This window comes from Phytophthora ramorum (genome assembly GCF_020800215.1).
Source record: "Phytophthora ramorum isolate Pr-102 chromosome Unknown Phyram_PR-102_s0008, whole genome shotgun sequence".
Classification (NCBI taxonomy): Eukaryota; Oomycota; class Peronosporomycetes; order Peronosporales; family Peronosporaceae; genus Phytophthora; species Phytophthora ramorum.
In genome coordinates, this window is record NW_027150654.1 from 2,348,256 (window position 1) to 2,365,073 (window position 16,818).

At 57.1% G+C, this 16,818-nt stretch overlaps 11 protein-coding genes across 11 annotated transcripts; 5 read left to right on the forward strand and 6 right to left on the reverse strand.

Annotated features, from left to right (window-relative positions):
* Positions 1–14: 14 nt before the first annotated feature.
* On the reverse strand, positions 15–725 carry KRP23_9641 (Surfeit locus protein 2; the record flags this gene model as incomplete). Its single annotated transcript, XM_067895220.1, has 1 exon — positions 15–725. The coding sequence occupies one exon, from the start codon at positions 723–725 to the stop codon at positions 15–17; it is 711 nt and encodes a 236-aa protein (XP_067742827.1).
* A 1,671-nt stretch (positions 726–2,396) lies between these two features.
* KRP23_9642 (uncharacterized protein) lies at positions 2,397–3,236 on the forward strand (the record flags this gene model as incomplete). The annotated part of the gene is made up of 1 exon (XM_067895221.1): positions 2,397–3,236. The coding sequence occupies one exon, from the start codon at positions 2,397–2,399 to the stop codon at positions 3,234–3,236; it is 840 nt and encodes a 279-aa protein (XP_067742828.1).
* A 1,152-nt stretch (positions 3,237–4,388) lies between these two features.
* On the reverse strand, positions 4,389–5,396 carry KRP23_9643 (Malate dehydrogenase, mitochondrial; the record flags this gene model as incomplete). The annotated part of the gene is made up of 1 exon (XM_067895222.1): positions 4,389–5,396. One exon carries the CDS (start codon positions 5,394–5,396, stop codon positions 4,389–4,391), a length of 1,008 nt encoding a protein of 335 aa, XP_067742829.1.
* A 1,001-nt stretch (positions 5,397–6,397) lies between these two features.
* On the reverse strand, positions 6,398–9,825 carry KRP23_9644 (Plasma membrane calcium-transporting ATPase 3; the record flags this gene model as incomplete). Its single annotated transcript, XM_067895223.1, has 2 exons — positions 6,398–9,271; positions 9,352–9,825. 2 exons carry the CDS (start codon positions 9,823–9,825, stop codon positions 6,398–6,400), a joined length of 3,348 nt encoding a protein of 1,115 aa, XP_067742830.1.
* A 247-nt stretch (positions 9,826–10,072) lies between these two features.
* Positions 10,073–10,663, forward strand: KRP23_9645 (uncharacterized protein; the record flags this gene model as incomplete). The annotated part of the gene is made up of 1 exon (XM_067895225.1): positions 10,073–10,663. The coding sequence occupies one exon, from the start codon at positions 10,073–10,075 to the stop codon at positions 10,661–10,663; it is 591 nt and encodes a 196-aa protein (XP_067742831.1).
* Positions 10,664–10,695: 32 nt separating this feature from the next.
* KRP23_9646 (putative dimethyladenosine transferase) lies at positions 10,696–11,721 on the forward strand (the record flags this gene model as incomplete). The annotated part of the gene is made up of 1 exon (XM_067895226.1): positions 10,696–11,721. The coding sequence occupies one exon, from the start codon at positions 10,696–10,698 to the stop codon at positions 11,719–11,721; it is 1,026 nt and encodes a 341-aa protein (XP_067742832.1).
* Positions 11,722–11,956: 235 nt separating this feature from the next.
* On the reverse strand, positions 11,957–13,087 carry KRP23_9647 (uncharacterized protein; the record flags this gene model as incomplete). The annotated part of the gene is made up of 1 exon (XM_067895227.1): positions 11,957–13,087. The coding sequence occupies one exon, from the start codon at positions 13,085–13,087 to the stop codon at positions 11,957–11,959; it is 1,131 nt and encodes a 376-aa protein (XP_067742833.1).
* Positions 13,088–13,316: 229 nt separating this feature from the next.
* Positions 13,317–13,888, forward strand: KRP23_9648 (Caltractin ICL1b; the record flags this gene model as incomplete). Its single annotated transcript, XM_067895228.1, has 2 exons — positions 13,317–13,589; positions 13,661–13,888. 2 exons carry the CDS (start codon positions 13,317–13,319, stop codon positions 13,886–13,888), a joined length of 501 nt encoding a protein of 166 aa, XP_067742834.1.
* Positions 13,889–13,972: 84 nt separating this feature from the next.
* Positions 13,973–15,152, reverse strand: KRP23_9649 (Target of rapamycin complex subunit LST8-1; the record flags this gene model as incomplete). Its single annotated transcript, XM_067895229.1, has 2 exons — positions 13,973–14,932; positions 15,051–15,152. 2 exons carry the CDS (start codon positions 15,150–15,152, stop codon positions 13,973–13,975), a joined length of 1,062 nt encoding a protein of 353 aa, XP_067742835.1.
* Positions 15,153–15,289: 137 nt separating this feature from the next.
* On the forward strand, positions 15,290–15,960 carry KRP23_9650 (Secreted RxLR effector protein RXLR-C28; the record flags this gene model as incomplete). Its single annotated transcript, XM_067895230.1, has 2 exons — positions 15,290–15,748; positions 15,811–15,960. The coding sequence occupies 2 exons, from the start codon at positions 15,290–15,292 to the stop codon at positions 15,958–15,960; spliced, it is 609 nt and encodes a 202-aa protein (XP_067742836.1).
* Positions 15,961–16,130: 170 nt separating this feature from the next.
* On the reverse strand, positions 16,131–16,766 carry KRP23_9651 (uncharacterized protein; the record flags this gene model as incomplete). The annotated part of the gene is made up of 1 exon (XM_067895231.1): positions 16,131–16,766. The coding sequence occupies one exon, from the start codon at positions 16,764–16,766 to the stop codon at positions 16,131–16,133; it is 636 nt and encodes a 211-aa protein (XP_067742837.1).
* Between the last annotated feature and the right edge of the window lie 52 nt (positions 16,767–16,818).

Below are 16,818 nucleotides of genomic sequence, written 5' to 3' on the forward strand. Positions count from 1 at the left end.
CCGAGTCGCAAAACTTACTCCGACTTCTTGGTCTTCTTTGTCTGGTGCCGCGTTTTCTTGGGGGCGGAGTTGCCCTTCGCCGAGCGCTTCTTCGTGAACTTCTCCTCCATGGGTTCGTCTCCGTTATCGTCCTTGGCATCCTGCTCGTCATCCGACTCATCGTCTGGGTACAGATCCGCCATGTCGTCCTCCTCTTCCTCCTTCTTGGGTTTCTTGGGCTCCACTCCTTCAACTTCTTCCTCCTCTTCCTCGCCCTCTTCCTCCGAGTAAACAACTTGACTGTTTTCAAACTCAAAGGCGTCCGCATCGAACTCTCCAGTGCCCTGCAGCTCCTCCTCGTCGTCGCTCTTCTTCACTGTGATCTTCACGTGCTGCTTCATGCGCTTGTAGCGCTTGCCCTGCACGTGCTTCTCCACCTCCGACGGGATGCGGTTCAGGATGGTGCCCGTGACGTTGCAGAACAGGCTCTTGGGCAGTCTGCGGTGCGGCACAATGTACGGCTCGTACTGCGCGTAGTCGTGGCAGTACCAGTCGCGCGCCTTGAGGAACTTCTTGGACTTGACGTGCGTCTCGATCACGTCCACGCGCGGCAGCATCTCGTGGCCCGTCAGCTGGCACTTGACGCGCACGCGCTTGTTGTCGCCCTCGCCGGACTCCACGAGCTCCAGGAACTCATTCTTGCTTAGCAGCTTCTGCACGGCGCGGTCCACACTCGAGGAGGCCATAGTTACGAGGGACTTTGCTTGAAAACTGAGGAGCTCCATTCAAAACGTGGACGGGTAATGTTGCTATTTCGTGTTGAATACGTATAATCAGGTGGTCCACGTAGTGTGCAGTTGAAGTTGGCATTCATTCTGGTTAGGAGTGAAGATCGTTGTCGAAGTTGGGCCACCACCATTGCCGGAATCCACCTTCACCTGAGTCCCAGACGTGCATCCAAACGCCACCAGATTTTGCTTTGACGGAATTCCAAACAAGCAGCAACTCCTTGCCAAGTGCTCCACCAAACTGCTACTGCACACGTTAGTAGCTCGCTCGTGAGCCAGCAATAGGATAACTTACTACAAAGTACAGCCTCTTCGAATCCGGTTTCAACAAGCAATCTCTTTGTCATAGCATCATGATGGCTATCGATTCTACAAACCCAATCCCAGCTCTCTCCAAATGGAGAATTCAATATCATGTACATCAGACACACCAACGCGATGAAAATGTTAGACAATGGTCTCCAAGCCTTCAAACAGATAGGCAACGCAGCAAAGACATATCTCCGAATCGACAGTGTGGATAAAACAATTCAGAAGACCCCCAGTGCAAATCCAGACACAACTACAAACACGGGCAACACCCAGGAACTGGGCCAAGAGCTACCGCGTTTTTTCGTTGTGCAATGGAGCACACCAGCGAAACACGACCTGGAAGCAGTTCGGACACTGGCGAAAACACACAAAACACGCACATTCTATCTCCAACAACAAAGAAGAACACCGGCTCCGCTGCAGGACTACCTCACCAACTTCACGCTACAAGATCAACCAGATTCAACTCCACCAAGACAGACGGATGACATCAAGTCACGTCTTTTATATTATCAAAAGGATTCTATAGGAAAAAAGAATGGAAGGCACTTATCATAGGACACAATGCACAATCCGCCTAAACAAAGTGCAACCGGACAAGAACCTGACACAGAAAGCACTGGCGACACCAACAGCTTAGCGAAGAGCAGACCCAACCCCCCTCCTTCATCCTTCCGACGAGTTGACCCCTCGTACTGCATTTTGAGCCCTTGCTTTTGATCATAATCAACGATGAAAGCGGGATTTGAGTGTGATGTCAATGGATACTGCTCCAGAAAAGTTTGTAGATACCTAGCTACACCACAGTCTAGCCAAAACACACTTTACAAGTTACCAGAAGCCCGCACAGCGCCCCGAGACATCGTGGCGCACTCTTTCGCGGCCACGGGTATTGGGATTCGATTCCCAGCCTTCCAGCGCCACATTCCATGGTTCTCGGCGAGAACCATGGAATGGAGAACTTCTCGGTAGATGTCCAACAGCTCAACGCGAGGAGCTTGGACTCGTCGGACACGACGCAGTGCACAATCTGTCTGAACAGTGTCGAGTTGGAACACGGAAACCAACAACAAGACGCCGATGCAGACAGCAGCGACGAGGATTTCTTCCCCACAGCTGCGTGCAGCTCGCACGAACCCCATAGGTAGCAAGCGTTGGAAGTGGGTGCACTGGATGCGAACCCACTGCACTCACACTCAACTATTTTTTTGATCCGGATGTGACCTCCTACGCCAATTCATTTGTCAATTTACCGCCGTCACTGCACGTGTCGTCTTCGCTTTTACCATGGACCCTCCAGAATTATCCTCAAGCTTCATGAAAAGGATCCCCGCAAAGGACCGGCACCAGTGGCACTCACTCAGCAAGCTTCGCCTCCACGTGCAGCACGAATTGCCACTTGTTGTTCGCGTCTCGTCGGCTTCGATGGAAACGGACTGTGTCGTCTACAATTGCACCGTGTCCAGCGCGACAACCAAGAGGACGTGGACTATATCCTACCGATACTCAAAGTTCGTCGACTTTCGGGCAAAACTTGAAGACTTGTGGACGTGCCACGACGCCAACTGCGCCGGCTCATGTCAAGCTCTGCGTGACATCGTGTCGATCTATTTCCCCAAGAAGCGCCTACGGATAATATCCACGAGAACGGGCACGATCACCAGCCGCAAGAGCAAGTTTGAGCTCGTGTTGACTCACCTACTCCGCAGTGTACTTCTACCCGGCAGTGCCATGAAATGCCTCCAAGCCCGCCAGAATCTACCCATCAACTTGTTTGACTTCCTCGGCGTGAAGAACGACAGCGATAGACGGTCGCTCCTGCAGATTTTCGTCGACAATTCCCAAGTCGTCGTGAGCAAAAGCAACCCCAGTCTACATCCCCCAAACACGACGTCGGTGGGGTGCATGATCTGCCTGTGCGATGTAGACCTACAGCACGGCCACCAGCAATGCGATAACTCTCTGATCGTGCTCCGCTGCGAACACGCATTCCACCGGCAGTGCATTTTCCAGCGATTGCTGTTCGAGACCTACTGTCCCGTGTGCCGGATGCGTGTGTGTCCGAATGCTGTGACCAACTACTGCCGTCCAAATCACCAAGCGCAGTGGTGGCTGAGCGATTTCGATGAGGACATCCTTCATGCTCCAGCAGGCTAAGACTACGCCAGATCAGGAAGGCGCCAACTTCAGCTCAAGAGTTGACGTTCATGCAGTCAAGCTATCCGCTATGTACTACTCCAAGGCAAATGGACAAATTCGTTTCACCTTGTCGATGAACTCGTTGGTCAGTTGTATGTGAACACCTCCATGCTCGACAGAAAATCAATTCTTGCCCAAGGACTCGAAAAGATTGTACGCCAAGTCTCCTTCCACGTGCTGATGATAAGGACGAGTGAAAATGTGCAGCTTGAAGACGCGGACTTACACACGTGATCGTCAACAGTGAATGCCCAGGCTGAAGCCTTGTATTCTCCTGGTCTCGCTTATTTTTCACACACTTGCTATTGCCATGACCTGGTACGTTCCTGCTTGAATGGCTGCTTGTGTGTCCTGCACTGAAATTTCTTCGTTCTCGAAAACCACTTTGTTGCGAGGTCTCCATAATATCACCGTAGTGATAGTTGTCCAGATGCCCTTGACGCTATTGCCAGGACACAGTCCACGTTTTCCTGGATGCCACGCTGGACAAGTTGTAGGCGGCATCACGGATTTTCGTATCGGGTATAGATAGATAACTGCTGGTAATAGTCGAGGGTGCTCAATGCTCCAAGAATCTACTTGAAGCGCTTTGCTGTTTGAATATCCTCCAGCGTCCATGTGGACGCTCCACAGTAAGTACGATTTTAGGATTTGTCCAGTGAGATGGGGCCTCAATGCGCTAGTCGCGCCCTGAAAACGTGCGGCTGTGAGTCACTCGGCAGTCGCTGACGTGGCAAGCAGAGGCAAAATGGTCGAGCGGTGTGGCAATGGCGCTTCTGGTGCTTTGGAACGGCGCTGGGAGTTTAACACCAGGCCATCAGGGACAAGCTCCCGCCGGTAAAGTTGTCTATATAACTGTCTTCTACTTCTCTCCGCTTCCTGTCCATGATGCAATCGCCTTGCTCAGCGCCAAATGTTGTTTGTGAACAAATCTGTATTCGATATTAATGGCTGCACCGGAGCGCAGCTTTAAGCGGCGGCCGGCGGCGCCGACCCGCACTAAACTACCTGGTCAGCTCTGGCTGTTCGCTGCGTTCGCCTCGCGGCCAGTAGCTGGCTAGCAAGCACTCAAGCCAGCAAACGAGCTAGCTCGTCTACTCGTCAAGACACTTAGTTCTTCGAGGCAAAGTCCACTCCCTTCTTGATCTGAGCCCCAAGGGCCACGATCATCTCGTCGAAGTTGGCCTGCTCCACGGCCGAGATCTCGCCGAAGTGGTGCACCTTCTCCACGCCGTTGGGGCCGAGCGTCACGGGCGTCGAGAAGAAAGGCAGCTTGGTCACGTCGTTCTGCGTGTACGAGCACTCGACGACGTCCTTGGCGCCGTTCATGGCGTCCAGGAGGCGCGTGGTGAAGCGGGCGCCGGCGTAGGCCATGGAGAGCGTGGCCGAGCCCGTGCCGTTCTTGGCCTGCACGACCTCGTCGCCGCCGAACTGGATGCGGTGCGTGAGCTTGGCAATGTCGTCGTCCGAGAACTTTCCGTGCTCGAGCTGCGACAGCAGCGGCAGGATGGTGGTGCCGGCGTGGCCGCCGATGACCTTGACGTTGGTCTCGCGCGGGTCCCACTTCTGGTTCTCAGCCACGAACGTGGCGGCGCGCACGACGTCGAGCGTGGTGACGCCGAACAGACGCTTGGGGTCGTACACGCCGGCCTGCTTGAAGGTCTCGGCCACGATGGGCACCGTCGAGTTGACGGGGTTGGCAATGATGAGCACCATGGCGTTGGGGCAGTGCTTGGCAGCGGCCGCGGCCAGCGACTGCACGATGCCCGCGTTCGTGTTGAACAGGTCGTCGCGCGTCATGCCGGGCTTGCGGGGCACGCCGGCGGGGATAACCACGACGTCGGCGCCCTCGAGGGCCTCGCCCGCCTGCTCCATGCCCACGTGGCCCGTCACCTTGGCGCGCGTGTTGATGTGGCCGATATCAGCGGCCACGCCAGGCGTGTTGACCACGTCGAAGAGGCTCAGGTGCTTGATGTGGTCGCAATCCTTGAGCAGCAGCGACATGGGCTGGCCGATGCCGCCGGCTGCGCCCAGAACGGCCACCTTCTGCTGGCCAGGGGCCGACGAGAAGGCGCGACGCAGCGTGGAGGTTGTGAGCGAAGAGGCGCGAACGAACATGACGGTTAGGAGGAGAGAGCTGCTGCTTGGAGACTTGAGCGGGAGTCGGCAGATTCGGGAATGAGAGACCGCCGACAAGCTACGTGTGGCGCTGCTCGCTTGGCACCTTCGCGCGACCGTCGGGGACCCGACTGTAAGCTGCTGCCACGAAATGGAGCTGGACGGTGGCGGCATGTTGCTTGAGGGGTACATCGACGGGCCTATTTCGTGTTAAATACGGTTAGCGCCCCGTTTATGGGAAGATCGCCTTGCAGTTTAGATACGCTGACGCGAGTCTTGGGCAAATGGCAACGCAGCAAAGCTGGAGATGTCGGAGACTGAAGGAGTCTGCTGCTGCTACTGAGTTGTTCATGGAGGCGCCTTCTTGGCGCGGGCTCACTCGCTGCGAGCCGACTTGCGCCGCGCTTGAAGTTGCTCGGTGCGAGAGACCGGACGACCTTGCGCCTCCAATTGCTAGTGCCCGCCGTGATGGATGAAGGCCCCGTTCTTGAGCGTTAAACGGCGCTGTCCGCCGGCGCTCGTTCCGGCGTCCTCGACCTGACCTGGCGAAATGCTGCTTGGTGGCCGCACTCAGAAAGTTCAGCTTTCCAAACTGCAGCGTTGCCGTCGTATGCAACTTCAGTTTTGCCAAAACTGAAGCACACACCTGCTTTGAAGCCGACGCTCGAGCCGTGACAAGCCATCGTGCCAACCAGTCCGCGATCGCAATGGATTGGGAGGCGGCAGCAACAAAGGGCCCAAGGAGCTTTGACAGTCCACGGCAGACATGAAGAGGTCTATCGGTGGCGGGGACTGCAACGCAATAGTGCGGGCGCCGTAGCCCCACGTTCAGACCTGATTACGACCACTTCAACTTGATCCGGCTCGAATGACGTCAGCGGAGACCTTGACCCGAAGGTCTCGCGGCCGACAGTTCTGCATTGCTCCTGCTAGACCAAAGCTCTTTGCCAGGAAGGTTCTGCCACTGCGGCTTGTGTATTCCCTCACTTTACTCTGTACGCCTACTCCTCTCCTTGTCGCTTGCGCAGTCGCAGCAAGATCCTCGTTGCAGACTCCTCAATCGATGCCACACGCAGTGCCCAGCCCACTGGCAGCGCGATCGCCCCCATGCCAACGCAAGCGCCCCACTGAGCTGCACTGAGTGGCGCGCAATGGAAAAGCTCTCCGCCGAGCTGCACGATGGCGACTTGCAGTCCACACTGGACGCACAGCGCAGCGAGACTGAGCTTGTTGCGCCACAGCCCCGCGAGACGAAGCATCGGCGTGTCCGCTACGCCCTGGCGGCAATTGAGTTGGTTGAAGAGCTGCAGCCACACGAACGTGTTGAACACGATGGTCAGGTGCTGCGTGGAGTCCGAATCGTCGTCGTCGCTCACTGACGCGCGGCCCGAAGGCACGTTGAACCACTTGTCTCCGAGGAACGTGAGTAGGAGCAGCATTGTGAGCTGCAACAGCGTCTGGCCGGCGATGTGTTTGGCCATGCGTGGCGAAACAAGCGACCGGCTGCGTGCATACGGCTGACGCGCGAGAAGTTCCGCGGCCTTGGGCTCGTCCGTCGTGAGCACGAGCGACGCGAAGACGTCCATGAAGAGGTTCACCCACAGGATCTGCACGGCTGCGATAGGAGACTGGCGAAGCGTGACAGCTCCGACGCATGCCACACTCAGCGCGACGGCGATGACGGTGAGCTGGAACTGCAAGAACTGCGAGATGCCATCGAAAACGCCACGTCCAGAGACGACAGCACTTACCACACCGGCTAGGTCGTCGTCCATGAGTACAATATCGGCAGCCTCCTTTGCCACGGACGTGCCGCTCTTCCCCATTGCGAACCCCACATGTGCTGCACGGAGCGCCGGCGCATCGTTGGTACCGTCGCCGGTCACAGCCACAAGTTGCCGAGGAAGAAGCTGGGAGAGCCTCAGTCCAGTCACTAGCGTGTGCTTGTCCTGCGGCGAACTGCGCGCCAACACACGAAGCGAAGGCCAAATCTGATCGAAAACCTCCTGTTTCAGCTCCCCGCGCGCATCGAGTACGAGCGCTCGAAAGTCGGGGCCTTCCATGACAGTGTACGCGTCGTACTCCTCCTCTGACGTTGGCAAGATGCCGCACTCACGCGCGATGGAGCGTGCAGTCAGGGCGCTGTCGCCGGTCACCATGCGAACTATGATGCCTGCTTTCTGGCAGGAAGCTACGGCCTCGCGCGTTCCGGGTCGCAACGGGTCTGCGATTGCAACAAGAGCAAGACACACGAGCTGCTGCTCCAAATTCTCGGGCGACGTGGTATCCACCACAACGCCACTCGATTTGGAGTCTCGGTAGGCCAGACAGAGCGTTCGATACCCGCGTTGCGCGTACGCCGCGAGTACATTCTCTTGGAGCCACCGTCGCCGGTCGCTAGTCAGCGGAATTGTGCCACCTGAGCGTGTTTGCAACTGAGTGCAACGTGCAAGCACAAGTTCTGGCGCGCCTTTCGTGTATGTTCGCCACCGATCGTCGTCGCCTTGAAGCCGCAGGATCACGGACATGCGCTTGCGCTCACTGCTAAACGGGAGAACACGCCGGATATCCGCGCTCTTTCGCATTTCGGCGTAGTCGAACTCGTTTTCACTGCAAACTGCCGCGAAGGACAGGAGCGCACCTTCCGTCTGACTACCCAGTGCCTTTCGTGGAGTATCGTCGGTGTCTCCTTCAGCAAGAGGAAGCAATTCGGCGGTCGAGTTCAAAGCGATTCCTTCACAGAGCGCGACCACCAGCGTATCGTTCATCGCAGCCTTGGCCCCGCTTGGAGAGTCGAAGTCACCTTGAGCAACACCGTTTCCATTGAGGAGGAGACTCACAAAGTCGCTTTCGTTATCGGGTGCGAGCCAAAGGCGCGCCACGCTCATCTGGTTCGCTGTGAGAGTTCCGGTCTTGTCGGCACACAGTGTTGTGGCATTTCCCACAGTCTCACAAGCCGCAAGGTGGCGGACAAGGCTACGACCACGCAGCATGCGACGTACCGCGTAAGCCAACGCGATGGCCACGGCCAGCGGAAGACCTTCGGGGATAGCGACGACCAGGATCGTCGTGGCCAGAATGAAGTACGACAGGTAGTCGCGCAGGTAAGCTGCTTCCCAGGACTGACGAGGCTCCTGCACGAACGTCTCAATGCTGAAGCGCGCACAGAGCACGACGAAGATGAGAGTGGCAATCACGACGCCCATTTTGCCAAGCCAAAGGTTCAGCGCCTCGATCTTCTCGGCCAGCGGAGTGTGCTCGCGACGTGCCGACTTTTTCTTGGTAGTCTTCGTCTTGGAGGGATCACTAGCATGTTCACCCAGTTCCTTCGCCTCGGCAGAAGTATCTACAACATCCAAAGAGAAGTAGCTTCCGTCTTGAATCGAGCTGGTCGAGTTGGCTGCCTTCTTAGCCTTGATGTCCGCTCCGTCAACCTCCTCTTGCTCTGCGCCACGCCCATTAATCAACGCAGTGATCTGGCCGTACTGAGAATGCTCGCCCACACACAACACCAGCATCTTGGCGAAGCCCTCCATTACGCGCGTGCCAGAGAAGAGCTTGACCGGTAAATTCTCCTCTTCAGCAGCGCCTTCGGAGAACAACAACGCGTCGCCCTTACGCACCAGCTCAGGCTCACCCGTGAGTGTGCTCTCGTCCACTTTCAGCTCGCGCGTGTGGAAGGCGAGACCGTCCGCAGGCACCACATCCCCAGGCTCGAGCTGCACAATGTCGCCCACAACAATGGACCACTTACGCACTCGGGAGTCATTGCTGTCGTCCGAACCCTCCACTTCGTGCTGCTCTGCGCCGAAGCGCACGACACGCACCAGCTCGTTCTCGTTCACTGCGTTGAGCGCTCGAAATTGTCGCTCCTTCTGGAAGTCGCCCACCGCCGTGACGAGAGCAATAGCCAACACCGCGATCAGCACACAGGTGCCTTCCATCCAGTCCGTACTGGGGTTCCCATGCCGAGTGCGACGGCCACGACGCCGTCCACGACCAGGATGAGGTTGATAGTGTCCATGAATGCAGCCTCCGCCATGAGCCGAAGCAGGCCACGTGCTGGAGGCGGTGCGATGTAGTTGGCCCCGAACCATTCGGCACGTCGAGTCAAGTCTCCGCTTCGGTCACTGGCATCCAGACCTTGCTCCAAGCACACGCGTAGCGCCCGCGCTAGCCCCAAGATGCCGCCGAGTGTCTCCAGTTGGGCATGAAAGTGCTGCTCTTCGTTTTGATCAAAGTCCGACGCTGCGACGGCGCTGGAAATGGTCCCAGGAGACGAAGCTGAGGAGGAGGAGGAAGACGGAGAGCTTGGAGGAGCCTCAGAGCGGTCTGGAAGTGCCAGCAACCGGCGCAAATCCGTTGGCAGCAGTGGGAAGGCGCGTGACGACGCCACCGGCGATAACGACAGCAGCGGTCTCCCGTCCATCAAAACTGCGGCTCGACTTGGACAATCCACTTGAGCTCGACGACGCAAATCGAAGAATGACACGCAGCTCTCGTGAGATTAGTCCAGCGACTGATTATCTCGGTTTGAGAACCCCAAAACAAGATAACCACTCGCACATGAGACGACAACGCTAAAATGCTACTCGATCACGTCGACGATAAGCTGGCAACCACACGTTTGGCACAAGAAGGCGTTTGTCGTCTCAGCCCATTAATCGCAATTGGAGATGACAGAGCTCAACCATGACCCCAATTGCGCTGGCTCATGTCAAGCTCTGCGTGACATCGTGTCGACCTATTTCCCCAAGAAGCGCCTACGGCTAATATCCACGAGAACGGGCACGATCACCAGCCGCAAGAGCAAGTTTGAGCTCGTGTTGACCCACCTACTCCGCAGTGTACTTCTACCCGGCAGTGCCATGAAATGCCTCCAAGCCCGCCAGAATCTACCCATCTACTTGTTTGACTTCCTCGGCGTGAAGAACGACAGCGATAGACGGTCGCTCCTGCAGATTTTCGTCGACAATTCCCAAGTCGTCGTGAGCAAAAGCAACCCCAGTCTACATCCCCCAAACACGACGTCGGTGGGGTGCATGATCTGCCTGTGCGATGTAGACCTACAGCACGGCCACCAGCAATGCGATAACTCTCTGATCGTGCTCCGCTGCGAACACGCATTCCACCGGCAGTGCATTTTCCAGCGATTGCTGTTCGAGACCTACTGTCCCGTATGCCGGATGCGTGTGTGTTCAAATGATATGATCAAGTACCAACGTCCGCTCCTCAGCGTGGACCACCTCATTTCCCGACAGGGCTAATCATTCCAGCACATCATCAAAAGCTGTGGCCCATGCTCCGGTTGTCTGCTCTGGCCTCTCTGCGGCCTCGCTGGTCGTCCACATCCAACGTCTCTCGTCTGCGAGGCACGCCGCACCTCAAGCGCAAACTGGGACAGCACCTGCTGGTCTCCGATGGCATCTTGGACCAAATCGTCGCCTCCGCCGAGCTGCCGAGCTCGGAATCCGTCCGAGTGCTTGAAATCGGCCCAGGAACGGGCAACTTAACGTCGGCGTTGCTGCAAATTAGCCCGAAAGTGCAGGTTCACGCGGTGGAGTTTGATGACCGAATGGTGGAGCAACTTAAGCTCCGGTTCCCGACCGAGATCGAGTCCGGCAGCCTCGTGGTGGAGCAGACCGACTTCGAGGCCTTCCGCTTCGTACAGGAGACCGAAACAGCACAGGGAAAAACATTTGACGCCTGTGTGGCCAACATCCCGTACCAGTTGTCGTCCCTTGTGGTGTCCAGACTGTCGAGCTACATGCACCGCTTCCCGACGACGTTCAAGTGTGCGGTGCTGCTGGTTCAGGAGGAGTTTGCGTTGAGGTTGCTGGCGCAGCCGGGCAACAAAAACTACAGTCGGTTGAGCGCTAACACGGCGCTGGTGGCGGATGTTACGTCAGTTGTCAAGGTGCCGAGGCAGCACTTCTTGCCTCCGCCGAAGGTGGACTCGAGAGTGATTAAACTCGCGCCGCGTGCTGCCCTGACGCCGGCGCTACCTGCGGATGATGATCAGTTTTTCCAGAAGTTTGATGCATTGCTGAGACTGTGCTTTGAACGGAAGAACAAGACGTTGAGAGCGTTGCTGCTGGCCAAGACGGCGAGGTCGCAGTACGTGCTGAGGGACGATGCACTGGCTGAAGCAGACGACAGGCACCAGGCCGTCACGGAGCGTGTGGAGGCGGCATTAGAAGCGAGCGGACTCACGTCGAACCGAGCTGTGAAGGTGTCCGTGGAAGAATTCATGCAGCTGATGCACGAGCTGCACGAACGCGGCATTGATGTGCGTCCGAGCACCACTCGACACTTTCGGGATTGAGCACCAAACGTAGAGCAAGGATAGAGAAGCCTAGATGGAAACACAGATTCATATATCTTCCCTTGTATACAAGCAAAGCGCGACGGCTTTCAAGACACGCTGCGCTGTCGTCGCTCAGCGGCTCCATTTCTTCTTCATCCTAGCTTTCTACATCTTCAAAAGGGTCTTACAGAAGTGAAATAATTAGGCTCGTATTCTCACTGTCGTCACTCAGATATCCATGCAACAACCGCTTTCAGTGGCTGGCGCCACTCTTCTGGCGCTTGCTATGGTGGTGGTGGTGACGGTAATGCACGTGGGTTACGCGGAGCTCTTCTGCGATGGGAGACTCGTCGTCGTCTTGCATCCCTGTCGGGCCTGCTCGCTGCCGCTTGTGTAAATTCTTCACGACGAGATCGCTCCGCGTGGACCCCCCACCTGTGTTGGTATTATGCGATGACCCGGACGTTCCTGCTGACGTGCTCTTCGACGAAATTGACGACGTGGGCTTGGACTTGCGAGTGACGACCTGGAGGAATCCGTCGCCTACCTCGGCGCACAGCTTCTGCTTCTTCAAACTCGGGAACAGCGGCTTCACGCTGCGTCCAGTGCTACGACTGTTACTGGCGGAATCGTACTGGATTTCGAAGGCGGCTCGACGTTTGCGCGACTGCGGCGTGAGGTCTGCGACGTTGCTGTTCGTTGGGCTCCGTACTCTCAGTGGCGACTTGAATACCGCTTTGTTCTTCTCTCCAGCCGACTCGCTCTCCTCTCTGTCTGTGTCTTCGCCAGCTTCCTCCTCTGTTGCCTTCTCGAGCGTGTTACCGGACGAAATGGACACCTGCCCAATCCGCTGACACAGCGATAAGGACGACTCGTTGCCGTCCTTGTCCGACGACGGCGAAGCCATTTCGGCCGCCGGCATCTCCTTCTCCTTCTCTTCAACCAAAATGTCCTTGGGTTCTACCTCCTGCTCTTCCTCCCGTTTTATCTCTTCCTCCTGTTCTGTCTCTTCCTCCCGTTCTACTTCTTCCGCCGCCTGTTCTACCTCGTCCGCCTCTTCGCGACTCTTCATCTTGCGCGTGAGCTCCTCAATGGCCGCGAACGAGTCCAATCCCTGGCGCTTGAGTCGTCCCAGCTCCTGCTTGACGATCAGCGCGCGCACCGCGTCGTCGTAGTTCATCTGAAACTGGCGCATGACGCCGCGCACGGCCGCCGTCTCGGGCGTCTCGGTGCTGGCCACGATGCGCCGCAGCAGCAGCTTCACGGCCTCCTCGCGCCTCGTGCCGTCCGCCAGCAGCAGCTGAAGCTCCTGCTTCACCACGCTCTGGAACGAGCGCTGCGCTTCCAGCATCCGAGCTGCGCGCCGTGTCGTCGCCGCCTCCATGACGCTTAAAGTCCGGAGAAGAAGACGGAAAATGCAAGAATACCCTGATTCGTCCAATTAGAACATAGTGTGCGCCACATCATATTGAATTTACTTTTTCGTCCAATATGAGAGTTTTGTATTTTACCCAATCAGAGTGAGCAGCGGTTATATAACGGCGAGGAGCCGCGTCCAGGGTGCCATTTCCAAAGCTGCGAGCTCATCCGTCGTTGAAGCTTTCGTTGCCGCCATGGCCCGCCGCATCTCCCAGAAGCGCAACGCCAAGACGTACGAACGTCCGGGGCTGAGCGAGGAGGAGATCGAGGAGATCCGCGAGGCCTTCAACCTCTTCGACACGGACGGCAGCGGCACGATCGACCCCAAGGAGCTCAAGGCGGCCATGCAATCGCTGGGCTTCGAGGCCAAGAACCAGACCATCTACCAGATGATTGGCGACATCGATAAGGACGGCAGTGGCTCCATCGACTTTGAGGAGTTCCTCGACATGATGACCGCCAAGATGGTCAGTTGACACGCTGTCTCTTGCAGATGTTGCACGTTGCTGATCTTTCTGGACTCTTTTGTGTGTTGCAGAGTGATAAGGACTCGAGAGAAGACATCCAGAAGGTCTTCAACCTCTTTGACGACGACCAGACGGGCAAGATCTCGCTGCGCAACCTCAAACGCGTGGCCAAGGAGCTGGGCGAGACCATGACGGACGCCGAGCTGCTCGAGATGATCGAGCGCGCCGACGCCGACCAGGACGGAGAGATCAACGCCGAGGAGTTCTACGCCATCATGACCAAGAAGACCTTCACGTAGATACACAGTAGGCATAAGCGTAGCAACTCCATATACCACCATTTTCATATAGGCCAGCCCTCTCTCCTCCTCTAGCACTGCCCGTTAGTCTGCGACGGCATCGTTGAGAGCCACGCAGATGACGGCCTTGTGGTGGCCACTGTACTGGCGGATGGCTTCTCCCTGACTCAGATCCCACAACCGAGCGCTCTGGTCCGACGAGCAGGTCACCAAGTACGACGATACAGCTGAAAAAGCGCAATCCCACACCCACCGCTGGTGGCCCTGCAGCGTGTGGATGAGTCCACTGCTGCTCGGCACAGGCGGCGCCGTCGGGCCCAACGTGGAACTCATGCTAGACGAACTCATCTGCCGCTGCGAGCTCATCGATCCGTTGCCGTGCATGTCCGACTCGCGAGCGTCTCCGTTAGCTGACGCCGCCATGACCGCCGGGAGACTCCACACCTTGGCCGTCTTATCCGACGAACACGTCGCCAGGAACTTGCCATTGGAGCTAATCCGCGTCTTGAGGATGTAGCCATTGTGTGCCTGAATGGAGCCTTGCAGCTCGTAGTGGCCCTCCGGCTTAGGACGGTAGAAGAAACACTTGCCGTGGTTGTTGGCCGCCACCAGCGCACTGCCATCACGCACAATATCCACCGATCGAATGCTGCTCTCTCCAGTATCCCCCGTTGGCGGTTCCAGCTTCGTTACCATCGCGTTCGCCGTGAGGTCGTACACGCGCACGAATCCGTTCTGGTCGCCCACCAGCAGCTCCGCCTGATTGGGATGCAGCACCACCGAGTTGAGCGGCACGCCAGCGTTGTAGCTGCGTTGACAGCCGGGCGCTCTCAGGTCCCAGATCTTGATGGTGCCGTCATCCGAGCACGAGTACATCCACTTGCCGTGCCGCTGGAAGCCCAGCGACGTGACGTTGCTGGCGTGGCCGTCGTAACTCGTCACATGGTTCGGGTTGTTGCTGTTGATCTCGAACAAGCGAATGTGAGGGTTCCCCGCCGCCGCAATGTACTTCTTGTCAGGTGTAATTTGCAGGCAGTTCACTTGCTATAATTGCAGCAATGACAACAGTAGAGTGAGATGACCATGTATCAACACGTAGAATGGGGAGTTCGGGGCGTAGAACGTTCCCAGCAGCATGCAATTTGAGGGAGAAGCAGCCTACCGAGTCTGGATACTTGACCGTGCGGTTGCACGTTCCCGAAGCGGCCTCCCAGAAGCGGATGGTATGGTCATATCCCGCCGTCGCCAGCACTACGCCCGCCATGCCGCTTTACACTGAAATGAATTTCATGACTTGGTTTCAATATTGAGCACAAAATATACAAATCTATGTGGTGTACACTAAATATCCATACTGAAAACAAGAGCGTCCAATTCTTATTCCGAAGAACTTCGTAAAGCATGAAGGTGAGCAAGTTGATCATTGCGCTAGCGGCGCTCTGTGTGGCGCTGTGCGCGCCCGTAACAGGCGGCGAAGGCGGCGATAACACACGCACGCGACTGCTGCGTCAGGAGAGCGCCGCATTCGCCAACAAGCCCGCAGAGACAGGAGGAACCAGGAAGGACTCGACCAATCCGCTGCGACGTCGGGACCAGGCGCTGGTGTCCGCTCACCGCGTGTACGACCCCGTGTCCGGTTTGGCCTGTTCACTAATGGGGGAGTGCGTGGCGTGCCCCGATTCTGAGAGCGACGAGAGCTGCCGCGAGACAGGGTTCCGCCAGGAGCTGGACTGTCCTCGAGCGAAAGACCCCACGGCCGAGAACCTATTGACCAAGCCCGAGGATGAGCGGGAGACGCGCTTTAAAGCGTGTTCGCCTGCAGACACGGCACGACCAGGCGTAGCGGTGGTTAAATTTGAGGTAGGAGACTGCAGAAATGCTGTGCTGGAAACGTACTGACTGTTGATGGCTGTTTGTTGCAGGCGGTTATGACGGTGTTGCTGGCCGTGTCAGTTCTATTGCTGCGGCGCGAGCGTGGCAAGCACATGAGCTCGTTCGACTTGCGGAAGGACCCGCGGCAACGGACTGGTCTGCTGGGCGGCGCTGCGTCCAGCGACAAAAGTTCGGACTAAAATTGCAGCGGTCAAGTAGTAACCCCACGTAGCTCAATGCTTCAGCAGACAGGCTCAGTTAGAGTAGACGCCGCTTTTGATCTCGACACGAAGCACAGAGCAGAACGCACCACGAACGAACTCCTAATGTAAACAAAGCAATGTATTGACCCCAAGCCTATTGGTAGCATCTACTTCTTTGCACGTTTGATGACGCGAGCGCCCATTGCAACAGCGTTCTTCTTCTCCGCCTTGGCCTTTTGGCGTGAAAGCTGCTCGGCACGCTTCTTGAAGATGCCCGAGAGCTTGGGCATGATGGGCGGCGCGTCCACACGCTCGCCGAAGCGGACGGGTGCTGCGTCTTCGAAGAAGTCCTTCTTGGTGCTTCCCGTGCTCTGGTAATCGCGCTCGTAGCGCTCCTGCTCGGACATTTTCTTATCACGTGCCTTCTCCTTCTTCTTGGCCAGGAAACTTTTGCGCTTCTCGCTGCTACGTCGGCCCTGCTTGGCCGCGTCGTAGATGACGCGCTTGACCTCCGTGCTGATGCGCTTGTTGAACTCACGCATAGACTCGCCCTCCCGGATGGAGCCCACCTGGAGCTTTTGCTGCTTCTTGCTGGACGCGGAGCCGTCGCCGTCCACCGCCGACGAGCGCGTGACGAACTGTTCCATGGCGTCGTCGCTCATCATCTTGCGGCGGCGCTTCTTGGAGCGCTTGGACTCGGTGGGCGGCAGGTCGAAGGACTTTTGCTTCTTTCCATTGTCGCGCTTGCCTTTGAAGAACGGGTCGCACTGCTTCAGCTTCCTCTTGGCACTCACTCGACCCATGGCGATGACCGGAGCTGTTGACACACTGACGCTGCAGCTTTGCTGTCCAAAC